The 13,247-nt window shown below is 37.4% G+C and overlaps 1 protein-coding gene across 2 annotated transcripts; it reads right to left on the bottom strand.

Annotated features, from left to right (window-relative positions):
- Nucleotides 1-799: 799 nt before the first annotated feature.
- LOC111902641 (TMV resistance protein N) lies at nucleotides 800-8,232 on the bottom strand. Of its 2 annotated transcripts, XM_042897795.2 has the most exons (7): nucleotides 8,022-8,232; nucleotides 4,482-5,045; nucleotides 2,879-3,986; nucleotides 2,560-2,784; nucleotides 1,607-2,278; nucleotides 1,394-1,512; nucleotides 1,154-1,287 (listed from the first exon to the last, which is right to left on the bottom strand). In XM_042897795.2, coding segments are annotated over exons 2-7 (2,628 nt in total). In that variant the 5' UTR covers nucleotides 4,985-5,045; nucleotides 8,022-8,232; the 3' UTR covers nucleotides 1,154-1,286. The 2 variants fall into 2 exon arrangements, with proteins under 2 accessions (XP_023754223.1, XP_042753729.1); XM_023898455.3 differs by having other exon boundaries at nucleotides 800-1,512.
- Nucleotides 8,233-13,247: the final 5,015 nt, after the last annotated feature.

Raw genomic sequence — 13,247 nt, 5'->3', positions numbered from 1 at the left:
TCTTTTCTTACTTTATGTAATGTCAAGTTTTGTCTGTCGATATTTTAATTGTAAATATTACGCTACACTTTGCCTATATAAAGGATTGTAAACGATTGTAAAAATCATCGAATATTCATACGAATAAAAAATTATGTTCATGTCTCTCTAAACACTCTCTTTCCGATTCTCTTAGCCTATCTCTTAAATTTCTAGTTCTTTCAAACACTTCATATTATATCCCTTATACATTTAAAAAAAAAAAAATTGCTGCTGCACATACGACTCTGGTTGCTTCTCTTCCCATAGCCTTCCTTGTAAGTTTATTCTTCTTAATTTTAATTTTTGTTCATATTGTGTTTATGGTTTAACGGTAAACCTGGAAAAAACCGCCATACCCCCTTATTCGGGTTTGATTTCATAGTAGTTGAAGGGTGCAGAGTGTAATTTGTCCGGGTCTTCACATAGGTTATCGGGTCTATGGCAACCCAGCATACATAATGTTTTGTTGTTTTTTGGTTCATAAGTGATAGATATTTCCTTGTGAGTTCTCTCAGTCGTTGCTCTCTGTTTAGGGTTTGTTCATTAGGGTTTCAGATTCTTTGTTCATAATCCTTCAATATTTGAGTGTATTATTTTGTATGAGAGTAGAATAGGAAACTTGTAGTGAGGTTTGGTTGTAATAGTACATGTAAAACGTTCTAGTTTAGTTTGAAATCAAGTTGATCATGTTGTGAAATCGTGATTATAATTTTGTTACAATCCTTTTCAACAAAAACAACCATAGGTACATGATCAATAAACAAACCACTAAGAAATATAGACTAAAGTGCCTCTTGAATATATTTCACCGCATAGACTTTAATTGACATCAACAAATTTAAAGAAGTAAATGTTACCGCCAATAATAATTCATCAGAACATTTTCAGGCCAGAACAAGGAACCAGCAAAGATTCAATAGACCTGTGGGAATGGGTTTGTCAGACCCAAGTACGCCATAAAATCTCAATAGAGGAGTTTGAATCATGTCGTATCCTAAATGTCTTTTTGGAATCGTCTTCCTCATCCCAAAAATCTAAGCAATCTGTTGTGACTTTTGTTGTTTGCATCGGATCATAATCTTTAGGAATGAGTACAGCTCTAAACCTATTCCCATTTCCATACAAATCCTCAGTGCCAAAAGAAAATGAAATGATATTGTATGTTGAATTGAAGCATCTGGTGTGCCTCAATGAACTAAACGAAACATATCCTACACATGTCTCTTGATATTCAGGATCAAGTGTTTCATCAGACTCCTGCCAAATCTGAGATTGAAAATCTTCGTCTAAGCCTTGCTTTATAGTTATATTAATGCCCATATGAAGGTCCTCAGATCTGACAAACATCAGAATCCCAGAAAAGTGATTGTACCAGTCATGTGGAAGCGTCATATTACAAGTCTTCACCCAGTTGATCCAAACTACAGATGGCCCACTCCAAATGTCAATGCCTGAAAGGTTGATACTGATAAAGTAATGTTTGGCGTTTCCCTACCACAAAACACATTCAATCATGATTCACCTGTATTCTTCTTATGTTTGGGTTTATATATATACAAAAAAGAATGAAATTTAAAAGCCAAACCAGGAGCATGGAGTTTAGTAACATGTCACAAACAAGTGGACCAAGTTTGTGGTTCCCAGTAAGAGTGACTTTCCACAACCATTTACAGTTTGAAATATCTCCAAAGCTTTCAAGTGAGAAACAACCATCCGCTAAAACAACAGCTATACTTAATGGCAGCTCCGACAATTCTACAAGGTCTTTGCAGTATCTTATGTCAAGACATTTGAGCTGAGGAAGTAGCAAGAGACTAAAATCCAACCGAACAAATCCATTTTCTTGTAGATCGAGTTCCAGCAAATTGGGTAACTCCCAACTAGCAGCCGAACTGATGTCTCCATCTCCCAAACTGCAGTTGCTGAGAACCAGTTTTCTTAAGCATCCACTAAAAAACCATACACCTGTGTGGTTCATGTTGTCAGGTAAAAAATTATTAAATGATCTGCAACCTGAGAATACAAGAGTCTCGAGTTTCTTCGACTGGGTAATGGGTGGAACCATCTTAAGATTTTCACAATTTTGTATATGTACGCAAACAAGCTTTTCCAAACGTCCAAATGATGGATGAATCTCTTCTAATAAAGAAGATCCTTCAACTATGAATCTTTCAAGGTTCGGAATCCCATCAAAATCAGGTGTCTTGATCAGGCTTCTCAATCCATCCAGTTTGATCATCCTCAAATTTGGTAGATACTGTATACACAAGTGCACAGAAAGACAAAAGTTAATTTGCCAACACTTCATACAAAATGGGTATATTTTATAATGTTTGTAAACATGATTGCTTTTAAAAAGATTCTTTAAATAAAACCACACGTGTTTTAAAAAACTGTGTCATACAAAATCGGTATCTTACAAAACGTGAATTATAAAACAAGTCATGCTTATAATGAAATTATTGATAGGAAACAGCTTAAATTATTAATTTAGTCATACACTTTGCTTTTATCCATTAAAAAATATATAAGGATTACCTTGTAACCCTCCCAAAGTTGTTTTGCATTGATGTCTTCCAATGTTAGGCAACAAAGCTCCCTTGGTGGAAAATTTTCTGGCATTATAACCAATTCAGCTTTGTCCAGAAAAAATCCCAAATCAATACACCGAAGTTTCTTCATATTTGCAGCGACCTGGAGAACATGTTGTGGTTCCTTGCTCCTAGAACACAGAACATACATAGCTTCAATCTTGTCAAGGTTCTGGGATAGAGGAACAAATTGGTTTCAGAGTTGAGTTACAAGTGTTTCTCTATAAATTAGTATTTATATCATGAAAACCTAGCTTATCTGTTACCGTCATTGCATCCATAGCACATATTTTTAGAACATCTTCCTTCTTCCAAAGTCTACTATGTTTTTCAGGGTTGTTAGGGTGTTCCCCTCTAACAATGTAGTGTGCCATTTCTTGTACCAAATCATGCATATCAAACTTTCCATATTCTGTAATAGTTATGAGAGCCTTTTGTACCAACACCTTTATGCCTATAACAGGGTGAAGACCACAAGCATCAAGCATCGCCATTATCCTTTCATTTTTACAACGTCTTCTAAAGAAACATGCAATATCAAGGAACAATTGTTTCTCCACAGTCTTAAGTCCATCAAAGCTGATTTTTAGCTTTTCAAGTATATTAGCATCTGGGATTTCTTTCAATCTAGCCAAGGCACTCCTCCACTCATTCATCTCTTTGTCACATAGAAAACGACTGAGAACTCTAAGTGCCAATGGGAGTCCTCCAGCATACGAAACCACATCTTTTGAAAGCCTCTCATAATCTTCAATACGTTTGTAACCCCGGGGTGCATGTTTCCAAAAGAGCTTCATTGACTCTTCATTGTTTAACAAACTAATATTGTGTATCACATCTACTTTGTGTCCAGTTAATATATGTTCATCTCTAGTTGTGATTATTATTCGGCTTCCTTCACCAAACCAATCACGTGATCCAACTAACTCTTCTAGGTGCTCCAGGTTGTCGACATCATCAAGCACAATCAACACCTTTTTGTACTTTAATCTATCTGTTATCATGCGTCTTCCTTCTTCGACTCTCCCTACATGCAATTGCTTTTGTTTCAAAATACCACAAAGAATTTCTGCTTGCAATTTTTCAAGACCATTCTTATTACTTGATTCCTCCCGGATATTTTTTAGAAAGCAACAACCATCAAACTTACTAGAAATTTCGTCATAAATACAAGAGGCAATAGTAGTCTTACCACCACCCCCAACGCCCCATATTCCAATCATTCTCTTACCACCAAACCCAATTTGTAACTTTGATATCAAATCTTGCATGCGAGCTTCTACTCCAACAAGGTTGTCATCCACACTTGAAGTTATTGGACGCAACCTATGAGAAATTATGTCAACAATTTTTTTGATGAACTTTGACTCATGCCTGCAAATTGGATATACAAGGATGATTAAAACATGCTCGCAATGACAGATAGCCTTATCATAAACTACTTTGTGAGTTCTTAGCAAATGTTAATAGTGATTATAATATTTGGCGCTTATCAAGTGATCTAGTTAAAGCCTTTGTGTATCAATTAAGGTCATCAACATCATCCAGAATAACCAAAGCATTTGTATGACAGTTTACTCATCATCATCACTCTATACTACCACTTTTGTTTTCAGAATACCTAATAGAACTTCTTCAGATCATATCATCATACATGTTGGACTACTTAAAAAATATAGATATCGTAATTAGATTATTACATAGTACAAGTGTATAATCATTTGTGTCGTTGTACTCTAAAAACATGAATTATATCATCAAGAATTTGGCTGTATACTTCAAAAGCTTATAAGGTATAAGTATAAATGTCTTGTACTAAAGCACACATATCTTAAGCATAAAAAGTGCACAAGCAAAAAAGAATATTACCCATTGGCAATGTGTTGGGGTTCCCATCCAGAAATGTTACTTGCATCCACAAGTGCTTTTTTCCAAGATTCAACCTTCGTCTTGTTTTCCAACTCATGTTTGACAAATGCTTCTCCATATTTTCGTTTTTGTTTCCTCACTTCAGAGGGATCCACGTCATAAAATATGGGCATCACAATTTGACCTCTTGTATCCTTACATTTCATGATACGTTCAAGTTCATCTAAGCACCATGAAGAATCTGCATAGTTTTTAGAAAATATGATGATGGCTATCTGTGATTCTTCAATAGCTGTCACAAGAGATGGGCCAATTGATTCGCCCCGGGGAAGTGTTTCATCATCTTTGTAAGTAAAGATCCCTTGTTGTAGGAGAGCTGTGTAGAGATGATCCACAAACGTCTTTCGAGTATCTTCTCCTCTAAAACTAAGAAAAACATGATACTTCCACACCTCAGAAGAAAAGGTCACATCGGAAGGAGAAGAGGACAATGGATATGCCATAGATATGCAGTTTGAGTACTTCAACGAAATGAAATATAACTGAGATGTGAGTTTCCACTACCTGTTATATCATGTAGAAAAACATCATCAGAACTCATAATTGAAGTAACTGGTTTCCATTTAGAGAACCTTATAACTAGTCCTTAAATTGATTTTTTTTTTTTTTTTTTTTTTTTTTTTTTTTTTTTTTTTTTTTTTTTTTTGTCAATGAACACCTTTGACAAATAATGCAAGTTATGAATTTATGATACAAAAGACGAACATGAACTGATGTAGGTGTTGTAAGTTAGTTGTCACGCCACATTAGGCTACACGGTATGGGTGCGGTCCGAGACCGCACTTTGTGCCACATGGACCGGGAACACCGTCCAGCGGTCTGGTGCGGTCTTCGTCGCATTGCGGTCCTTCAAGGTCGTGTTCTGTGATTGGCTGAGAAGAATTGGGAAGGATTGTCGGTTGTTGGTTGTTGACTATTTAATTTAATTTTTTTTTCTTTTCCTTTTGCTTTTTCTTTCCTATATATATACATAACAACTTCATTTTTTTTCACAACACAATCTCTTCTCTCTCAAAAAAAAAATTAAAAAATCACCACTCTCTCAAAAATGTCATCTTCTGAAGAATTTCAGACTATTTTTAATACCGCTATTGCGTGTGTTCAAATGCGGAACAAACATACAACGTTGTATGTAACAACGCAACTACAAGTTCTCAACGGAGAACACGAAGATATATTTGAAGAAATCGTGAAGAAGCCAACCAACGTTTGGTGCAAGACTATTTTGCAGAGAATGCCACTTACCAAGGGTATTATTTTCGTAGGCGTTTCAGAATGCTCAAAGGTTTATTCGAACGTATAGTTGAAGATGTAACGAGGGAATGCAGTTTTTTCCAACAACACTACGATGCTAGAGGTACACCCGGTTTCACCCCCTTACAAAACTGTACGGCCGTACTTCGTCAGTTAGCATATGACATTCCGCCTGATGTGTTAGACGAAAGTTTAGGATGTCTGCTAGGATCGCACGAGATAATCTCCATTTTTTCTGCAAAACTGTGATTCGGTTTTATGGTCCAAAATATTTACATAAGCCTACACGTAATGACATCCTGCAATTGCAAGCTCATCATACTAGTGTGCATGGGTTTCCTGGAATGCTAGGAAGCTTAGATTGTCTCCATTGGGCATGGGAAAATTGCCTTACAGCATATCATGGGCAATTTACCCGAGGTGATCATGATCACCCAACGGTCATACTTGAAGCAGTTGCATCACAAGATATGTGGATTTGACATGCTTTTTTTGGTTCTCCTGGTTCGATTAACGACATCAACGTTCTTAATCGTTCACCAATATTTAACAACATATACGATGGATCCGCACCAGATTCTTCTTTTCAAGTGTGTGGAACGCCATATAAGTATGGTTATTATCTGGTCGATGGAATCTATCCTGAGTATGTTGTGTTTGTTAAATCGTTTACAGTTCCACATGGTTCTAGACGAAAGAAATTCAAGAGAGCTCAAGAAAGACCTAGGAAGGATGTTGAGCGTGCTTTTGGAGCTCTGAAGAAACAGTGGTTCATATTGAAAAAACCAGCAGCTTATTTAGGCGAGGAAAAACTTCAAGAAATCATGTATGCATGTCTTATATTGCATAACATGATTATTGAAGACGAAGGAAGAGCGATATGTGCATTTGACGAGGAAGAAACCATACCAGAGACACAACCCATAGAAATTGGTGGCAAAGAGTATATAACAAGAGAGTAGAGATACGTTGCACTGAAACATTTCACAATCTTCGCAATGACTTGGTGGAACACATTTACGGGGTTCAAAACATTAACCTTAATTTGAATCCACCGGATGACCCCGAAGACGAGTTCTCAGAGAACAACTTTATGTAGTTTGCTTTAGTTATTTTATTTGTGTTTTTTAAGTTCCTAGGATTATTTAAATGTCATGTGTGTGGTTTTTGTGTTTTATTTTTTTATTTATTATTATTATTATTTTTTTGGTAATGCAATGTAATGTTTTTTTTTAATTTTCAAGTAATGAAAATTTATGTTTTTTTTTATTAAAATAGAAGTTTTATTAAATTAAAATAGTTAAAAAAAAAAAAAAAAAAAAAAAAAAAAAAAAAACAGAAGTTTTATTAAATTAAAATAGTTAAAAAAAAAAAAAACACAAAAAAAGAATGTATGGCACCACTCCCATGGTGTGACAAGAAATCACACTTGAGTGGTAAAAAATGACATGACGCTTATATGGCGGGGGAGGGAGTGCGGTTTCGGTGGCACCACACCCTCCAGCCTTATACAAATTGATGTTTTATTATTATTTCTACTTTGAGATTTTTCTTAAAATAAGTGGAGGAAATTCCACAGGAACACCAAGCTTTGGCATACTCCTTTTCTAAACTCTTCCATTTGCAAGCTTATGCATCAACTTCCATAGGATTTGTTCCTTAATTTCTTATTTCAACATGAATTGATTTGAGTATGTAGATACCTTTCCTCAACCCCTTCACTCTTCTCTGTCAATTCTCTTCAATGTCCCAACTTTAGATCCTTAACATATGTTTATACCAAACAAGCATCTTAATCACTAACCAGCCTAAATTCGAAACACTAGAATTGGTAATCAGTAAATGACTAGTATCTTTGATCTAAATATAACGTTTCAATGTCCCCTCTTAAAAGATCGTTTAAATTTCCTATTACCCTGTTCGATTCTCCTTTTGTATCCACAACACATATGCACATCATGAGACTCATTTACCACTAATTCCAGTCGTTTATAACATAAAAAACATCTCACGAACTTCACAAATTGATTAATTGTTTCATCTAAATATACTAATTCAAAAACTTCACAGATTTGACTAGATTACGTCAACAGACGTTTCCGACATTCCAGATCGACATTTTTCTTAAACTGTTAATAAATTTACTCAGTAAGTCACTTCATTAACACTTCAATTTCTTTATTAATAATTTATACTTTATCAATATATCAGTTTGAGAAAGCGTACCTCAAACTCCCAGCAACTGTGGATTTTAGCAGAGTTCCTTTCTAAGATGTTACTTTGCAATCAAATCACCGCTTACACTTCAATTCCCGTAGAGTTTCTTCCGTAATTTGTTCTTTCAGCTGGGATCGATCTGAGTAGGAAATTTCCCAGCAACACCAAGCTTTGAAAAGTAATCCCAAACACCCTCTGATTATTTCCTCTCCTTTCTCACTTCACAAGTCACAACTCTTTAGATAGATCGGTCAAAATAATGACAAATTTATTCTAAGTTTAGAAGTTTCAACATTTAGTCCCCACATTTTTACATTTGACTTCTCACCTCCAAAACCTTAAATTTTGACCAAGTCCCCAAAAATTACACTTTCAAGTTTAGAAGTTTCAATATTTAGTCCCCAGACTTCTACAATTTACACTCTCCCCAAAAATTATACTTTCAATTTTTCCAACACTATTGAGGTCTTCAATTAACTATTGTTGGTATTCGATTATCGAAGATCATACATAATCGAATATACTAGTAAAGATACCAAAACATCAAAACCAACATCTCTTATGCAAGTATTGGTACTGAATTAATATCAATGTTTCAAAACTACATCACTTAGGCTGCATAGAGTGGACTCGGCACATCTTCGGCAGCGATAACATGGACTCGGGAAACACCACCCCCTGAACTCGGCATCTCCTCACCAAGTCTCTTTCTACGTCATCTGTTTTTTCCTTTTTTTTCTCCCCACTTGTTCAATAACTACAAATTGCCGTTGTTGACGCCACCACCACGACTACCGAGAATTAAATCAAAGGGGAAAGGAACGATGGATTCAATGCTAGACCAGGTGGGAAAGAACCAGCTGTTGCAATGTGAGCCTTCTCAGGATGCGATCAGAATACCTACGGCGTTACTGGAAGGTAGCGACTCTATTAAAGTTTGGTTAATGCAAATACGGGCATAAAAGGTGTCTGTGCGTAGAAATTAGAATATTGGGCTCAAACAACGTAGGTCATATGACGCCCTCAACTGTGAATAACGAATGTAAATCAAGCTCATGTGTTTTTAAATCAACGGTTACAAAGGAGGCCCTATAGTCGGCGACGTTGTTACCGAGTCACACGCCTGTTTCGTCACCGACAACTAGGGGTGTTCATAATCAGATATCCGAAAATTCGGATATATGAATTTCGGATAGTTGTTTTTGGTATCCGATTCCGTATCGAAAATTTTGGATATCCGAAATTTGAATATCCGAAATTTCAGATACGGATTCGGATACCAAAATCGGATATCCAAAAATTTGAAATTTTAAATTAGAAATGTATACGAAGTAATATAGGTATTTAATTAAGGGTATTAGGAATATGTTTTAGTTACTAACATTCATATCATAAGACATATGTAATTAAAATAATAGATCATGTATAAACTAAAATCAAGATTTTCAGATATCGGATATCCGAATTATCCAAAAAAATCATAAAAACATTATCCAATTCCGATTCCGAAAAATTAGATATCCAAAAATTCGGATATTTAATTTTTCGGATATATCGGATTCGGAATTGCGGAATTTTGGATACATATATTTTTGAACACCCCTACCGGCAATTCAGACGACTCCACCGATGCCGGCAATGATGCTGAGATCGTCATCATCGTCTGATGCGCTAAAGGGAAATAAGTTTCCAGTGCGGGCGAGCCTCAGATCAACCACCGGGGATTTCAAAGCTCTCTTGCCCCAAAACTGTTATGCTCCTACCAAAGCCAACCAACACAGGCTAAGGTTAATTTATAGAGGCAAAATCCTAAAGGATGATCAAACTTTACATGGTTATGGTCTGTAGGATGATCATAAAATTCACATGATGTGTGGTTCAGTCCTAGCACCAATAACATATGCTCCTGGCATTGGAAACTATAATACTCCCTCATCACTTTCTCAAAATGGCATCCCCAATGAAGGCTTTAGTTTGGTTGGACATGGTGACTGTGGTGCACTGTCTAGACTACTTGAAGTTGAACAAGTCCAGCAACACCTAACTCAGAATATGTATGGTTTCAATACTCCATCACACCAAGCGAATAAAGTGGCAGGTAATTTTGAAATCAAACGCATAACTCAAGCCCACATAATGACTGTTGATATTAAAACTATTGATTGGCTGGATCTAACTGTGCCTACCCCTACAATTGTGCAAGAGTATGGGAATTATTCACGTACTTTGTTCAAATTCTATTTTTTGGGGGTTTTGTTTATTTATTTGCTTCAACCTCGTGGCATTTACTCTACTGAAGTACCAAATCAATGAACTTATTTTCACATGATCAATCCAAAGACAATTGAGGTGTCAATTAAGAGAGTGGCACCATGGAAGCGTGATAGTGATGCTTGGAAACTTGTACTCACAAAATTGTTCCAGACTCTTATTTTATATGGATTTACAAAAAAAAGTGGTCTTAGAGTTTAGGATGATTTGAATACCGATGTTGTTGACCTTATGAATGCTGCAAAGAGTGCTCATGAGTATGGATTTTACGGGGTTGATTTTAACTCCACCGTTACTAGATTGTTAGTAGCTGATGCCAATAATTTTTTGAAGTTTGGCGACTTTGGGTTTGGGTGTAACATTCCGTTTGAAATTAAATTAATAAAATTAAATAATAAGCCCTAATACCCCGAGATGTAATTTATATTTTTGTTTTATTTTAGCCCAAAATCCATAATAATTTATCAGTGTTAGCCACAAGGAGATAAATGTTATAATTTATGGAAATTAGGAATTATTTGTAATATTTGGCTTGTAATGAAAAGATTTTTGGAGAGCAGGGGGTTGTTTTGTAACTTTGGACCTAAGCTAAAATAAATCTAGGAGGGAGGGACTAAAGCGTCTAAAAGGAAGGATTGTCTGAAAAGTCACGAGACTTAAGTCGTGCCTTCCGCTCCTCTTTCGTTCCTTCTATACGAAACCCCAAACCTTCACCCTGATATACTAGCCGCCACCTTATCCCTCCACATCCCCAACCACCGCCGACTTGCTGCTGTAAACAAGCGATGCCGCCACCTCCATTCCTTGTTGCACCGAACCGTCAAGCATCGCGACTGCCTTCCCTTCGGGCGAGAATGAGTGGTGACCGTGAGTGCGTCCACTGCCACCATTCCTCCATTGTCTTCTTCTTCTTCTTTCTGTTGCCATCCATAGTCGCAACACGACAGTTGTCGTTGCTACTCCGACTGCCCATTCGGCATCTTTCTGTTCTGCAGTCGCCGCCGCCGTTGTCGTTGTTTTAGCTATTTCATTATGTCATTCTTTTCATCGCCCCTCCATCGCCGTCCTCCTCCAAGACTTATGTGCAACTGCTTGGTGGGTGTTTCTGCCCATTTGTGTATGTGTGCTTCAATATGTTTGGCGAGTGTTGTTGGCTGGCGAACGAGAAGATCACCATGGCAGCCAACCATGGTGGCTGCCGCCATTTCTACTTTTCCGCCACCATCAGCCACCATGTGTGAGTGGCTGTGTGTGTTTTTTATGGTGTAAATATGCGTGTGTATTACGGCATGATGTTGTAAGAGCAATCTTTGGCCGTAAAATCAAGGAAAATCCCCCACCACCATCATGAGGTGGTGGCTACCGCTGTGAACCGTCGTCGACCACCACCGCCTGAGGTGGCAATGGGTGGTGCCCGGCCTAGTGAAACCTTAATCAGCCTAAAAACTTAACCTTGGACCTAATTGGCATATGTGTGGGTTGGAAACCCTAATTAGGGTTTAGAAAACCCTAATCTTGGAGACTTTTGTTTGGGACTTGTCGGGACCCGCATTTTGGACCGTTAGATTGGAGTTATGAATTATGCCCGACCACATTGTATGATTGACCTAGTAGAGTGATGGGCTTAATGGATTAAGTCCTTAATGAGTTAAGTGTTCTTACTTAACCCTAATCATCATTTTATGTGAAACCCTAATCGTGTTTGGGCTTCGAGTTGGGCCTTTCTTTTGGGCTTTAGTGATTGGTTTATTGATAGGTCATTTGAGAACAAGTGTATGGACTAGGAAAAATTAGACGGGCTTTAGAGTAAGGCCCATGTAAGGGATTTGGGCCTAATTTGGAAAATTGGGCCTTGGTTGATTGATTGGCTTTTAGGCCTTTAGAGTGTGAGTTTAGGCCTTGGGTTTAGATCAAGCTAGGTTAGGGGTAAAATGATCTTTTTACCCTAAGTACGGATTTATGGTTATGCATTGGAACCCAATTATTAATTGGGTGTTGTTTTGATGTTGACAGTTCGGGGATCTATCAGCCAGCAGCTAGAGTTTTATCCGCGGGACTTTAACAGTTCGGGGTGAGTCTCCTCACTGAGTTTAGCGGATCGAAGGCACCAATGTCAGTCCATGATTTATATGTTAGGATGTTAGATGTATGTGTGACTCTTGCATGTGTTGTATGATGGTATGCTTACCGGGCGAGGCCCGATACCAAGTGGGGTCTGATGAGTAGGCTGTTTGCTAGTTATTAGTATCTGATTTTATGCTTACCAGGCGAGGACTTATGCCGGGAGGGTCCCGATGACTGTATGGTGTGCTATAGTCTTTGTGATTATTGCATGTGCTAGTATGGTTATGTTTCTATATGATTATATGGTTATATGGTAATGTGTGTATCGGGCGAGGCCCGATAACTAGAACATATGCTAGCACTTATGATCATTCTATGTGTTAGCATGATTATGTGACATTTGTATGTGTCTGGTGGGCGAGGCCTGAGAATAACAGATCTATAATCCAAGCAAGGCTCGATGCCGACGAGGCTCGATGTCGAGCGACGCCCAAGGTCGAGTGAGACTCGAGACTGGGCAAGGCCCGATGGAGGGCGGGGGCCCAATATGTGATTTATGTATGTGTGGTATGTGGTCTCTTGGGGAAATCACTAAAATTCATGCTTACAGTTTTCAATTTATGTTTCAGGTACTTCGGTGTTCAATGGAAGAGCTTGGGATGGTTGCAGGGCACCCACCATAGGTTTTCCGCATTCTGTGGTTTACTCTGATTTGATAATGTTTGATAATCAGAATCACTTTGGTTTTATGGAAATGATATGTATTAACGATTTATTTAACTAAATACAAAAAAAAATTATGCCATTATTTTGGGGACGTTACAAGTTGGTATCAGAGCCTTGGTTTGAGGGATTCGGACATACCCTCGGTTGTGTCTGAACTCAAATTGAGGATTTGGT

The sequence above is a fragment of the Lactuca sativa genome, chromosome 8 (genome assembly GCF_002870075.4).
Source record: "Lactuca sativa cultivar Salinas chromosome 8, Lsat_Salinas_v11, whole genome shotgun sequence".
NCBI classification, from domain to species: Eukaryota; Viridiplantae; Streptophyta; class Magnoliopsida; order Asterales; family Asteraceae; genus Lactuca; species Lactuca sativa.
This window is presented reverse-complemented; position numbering and strand designations above follow the sequence as displayed.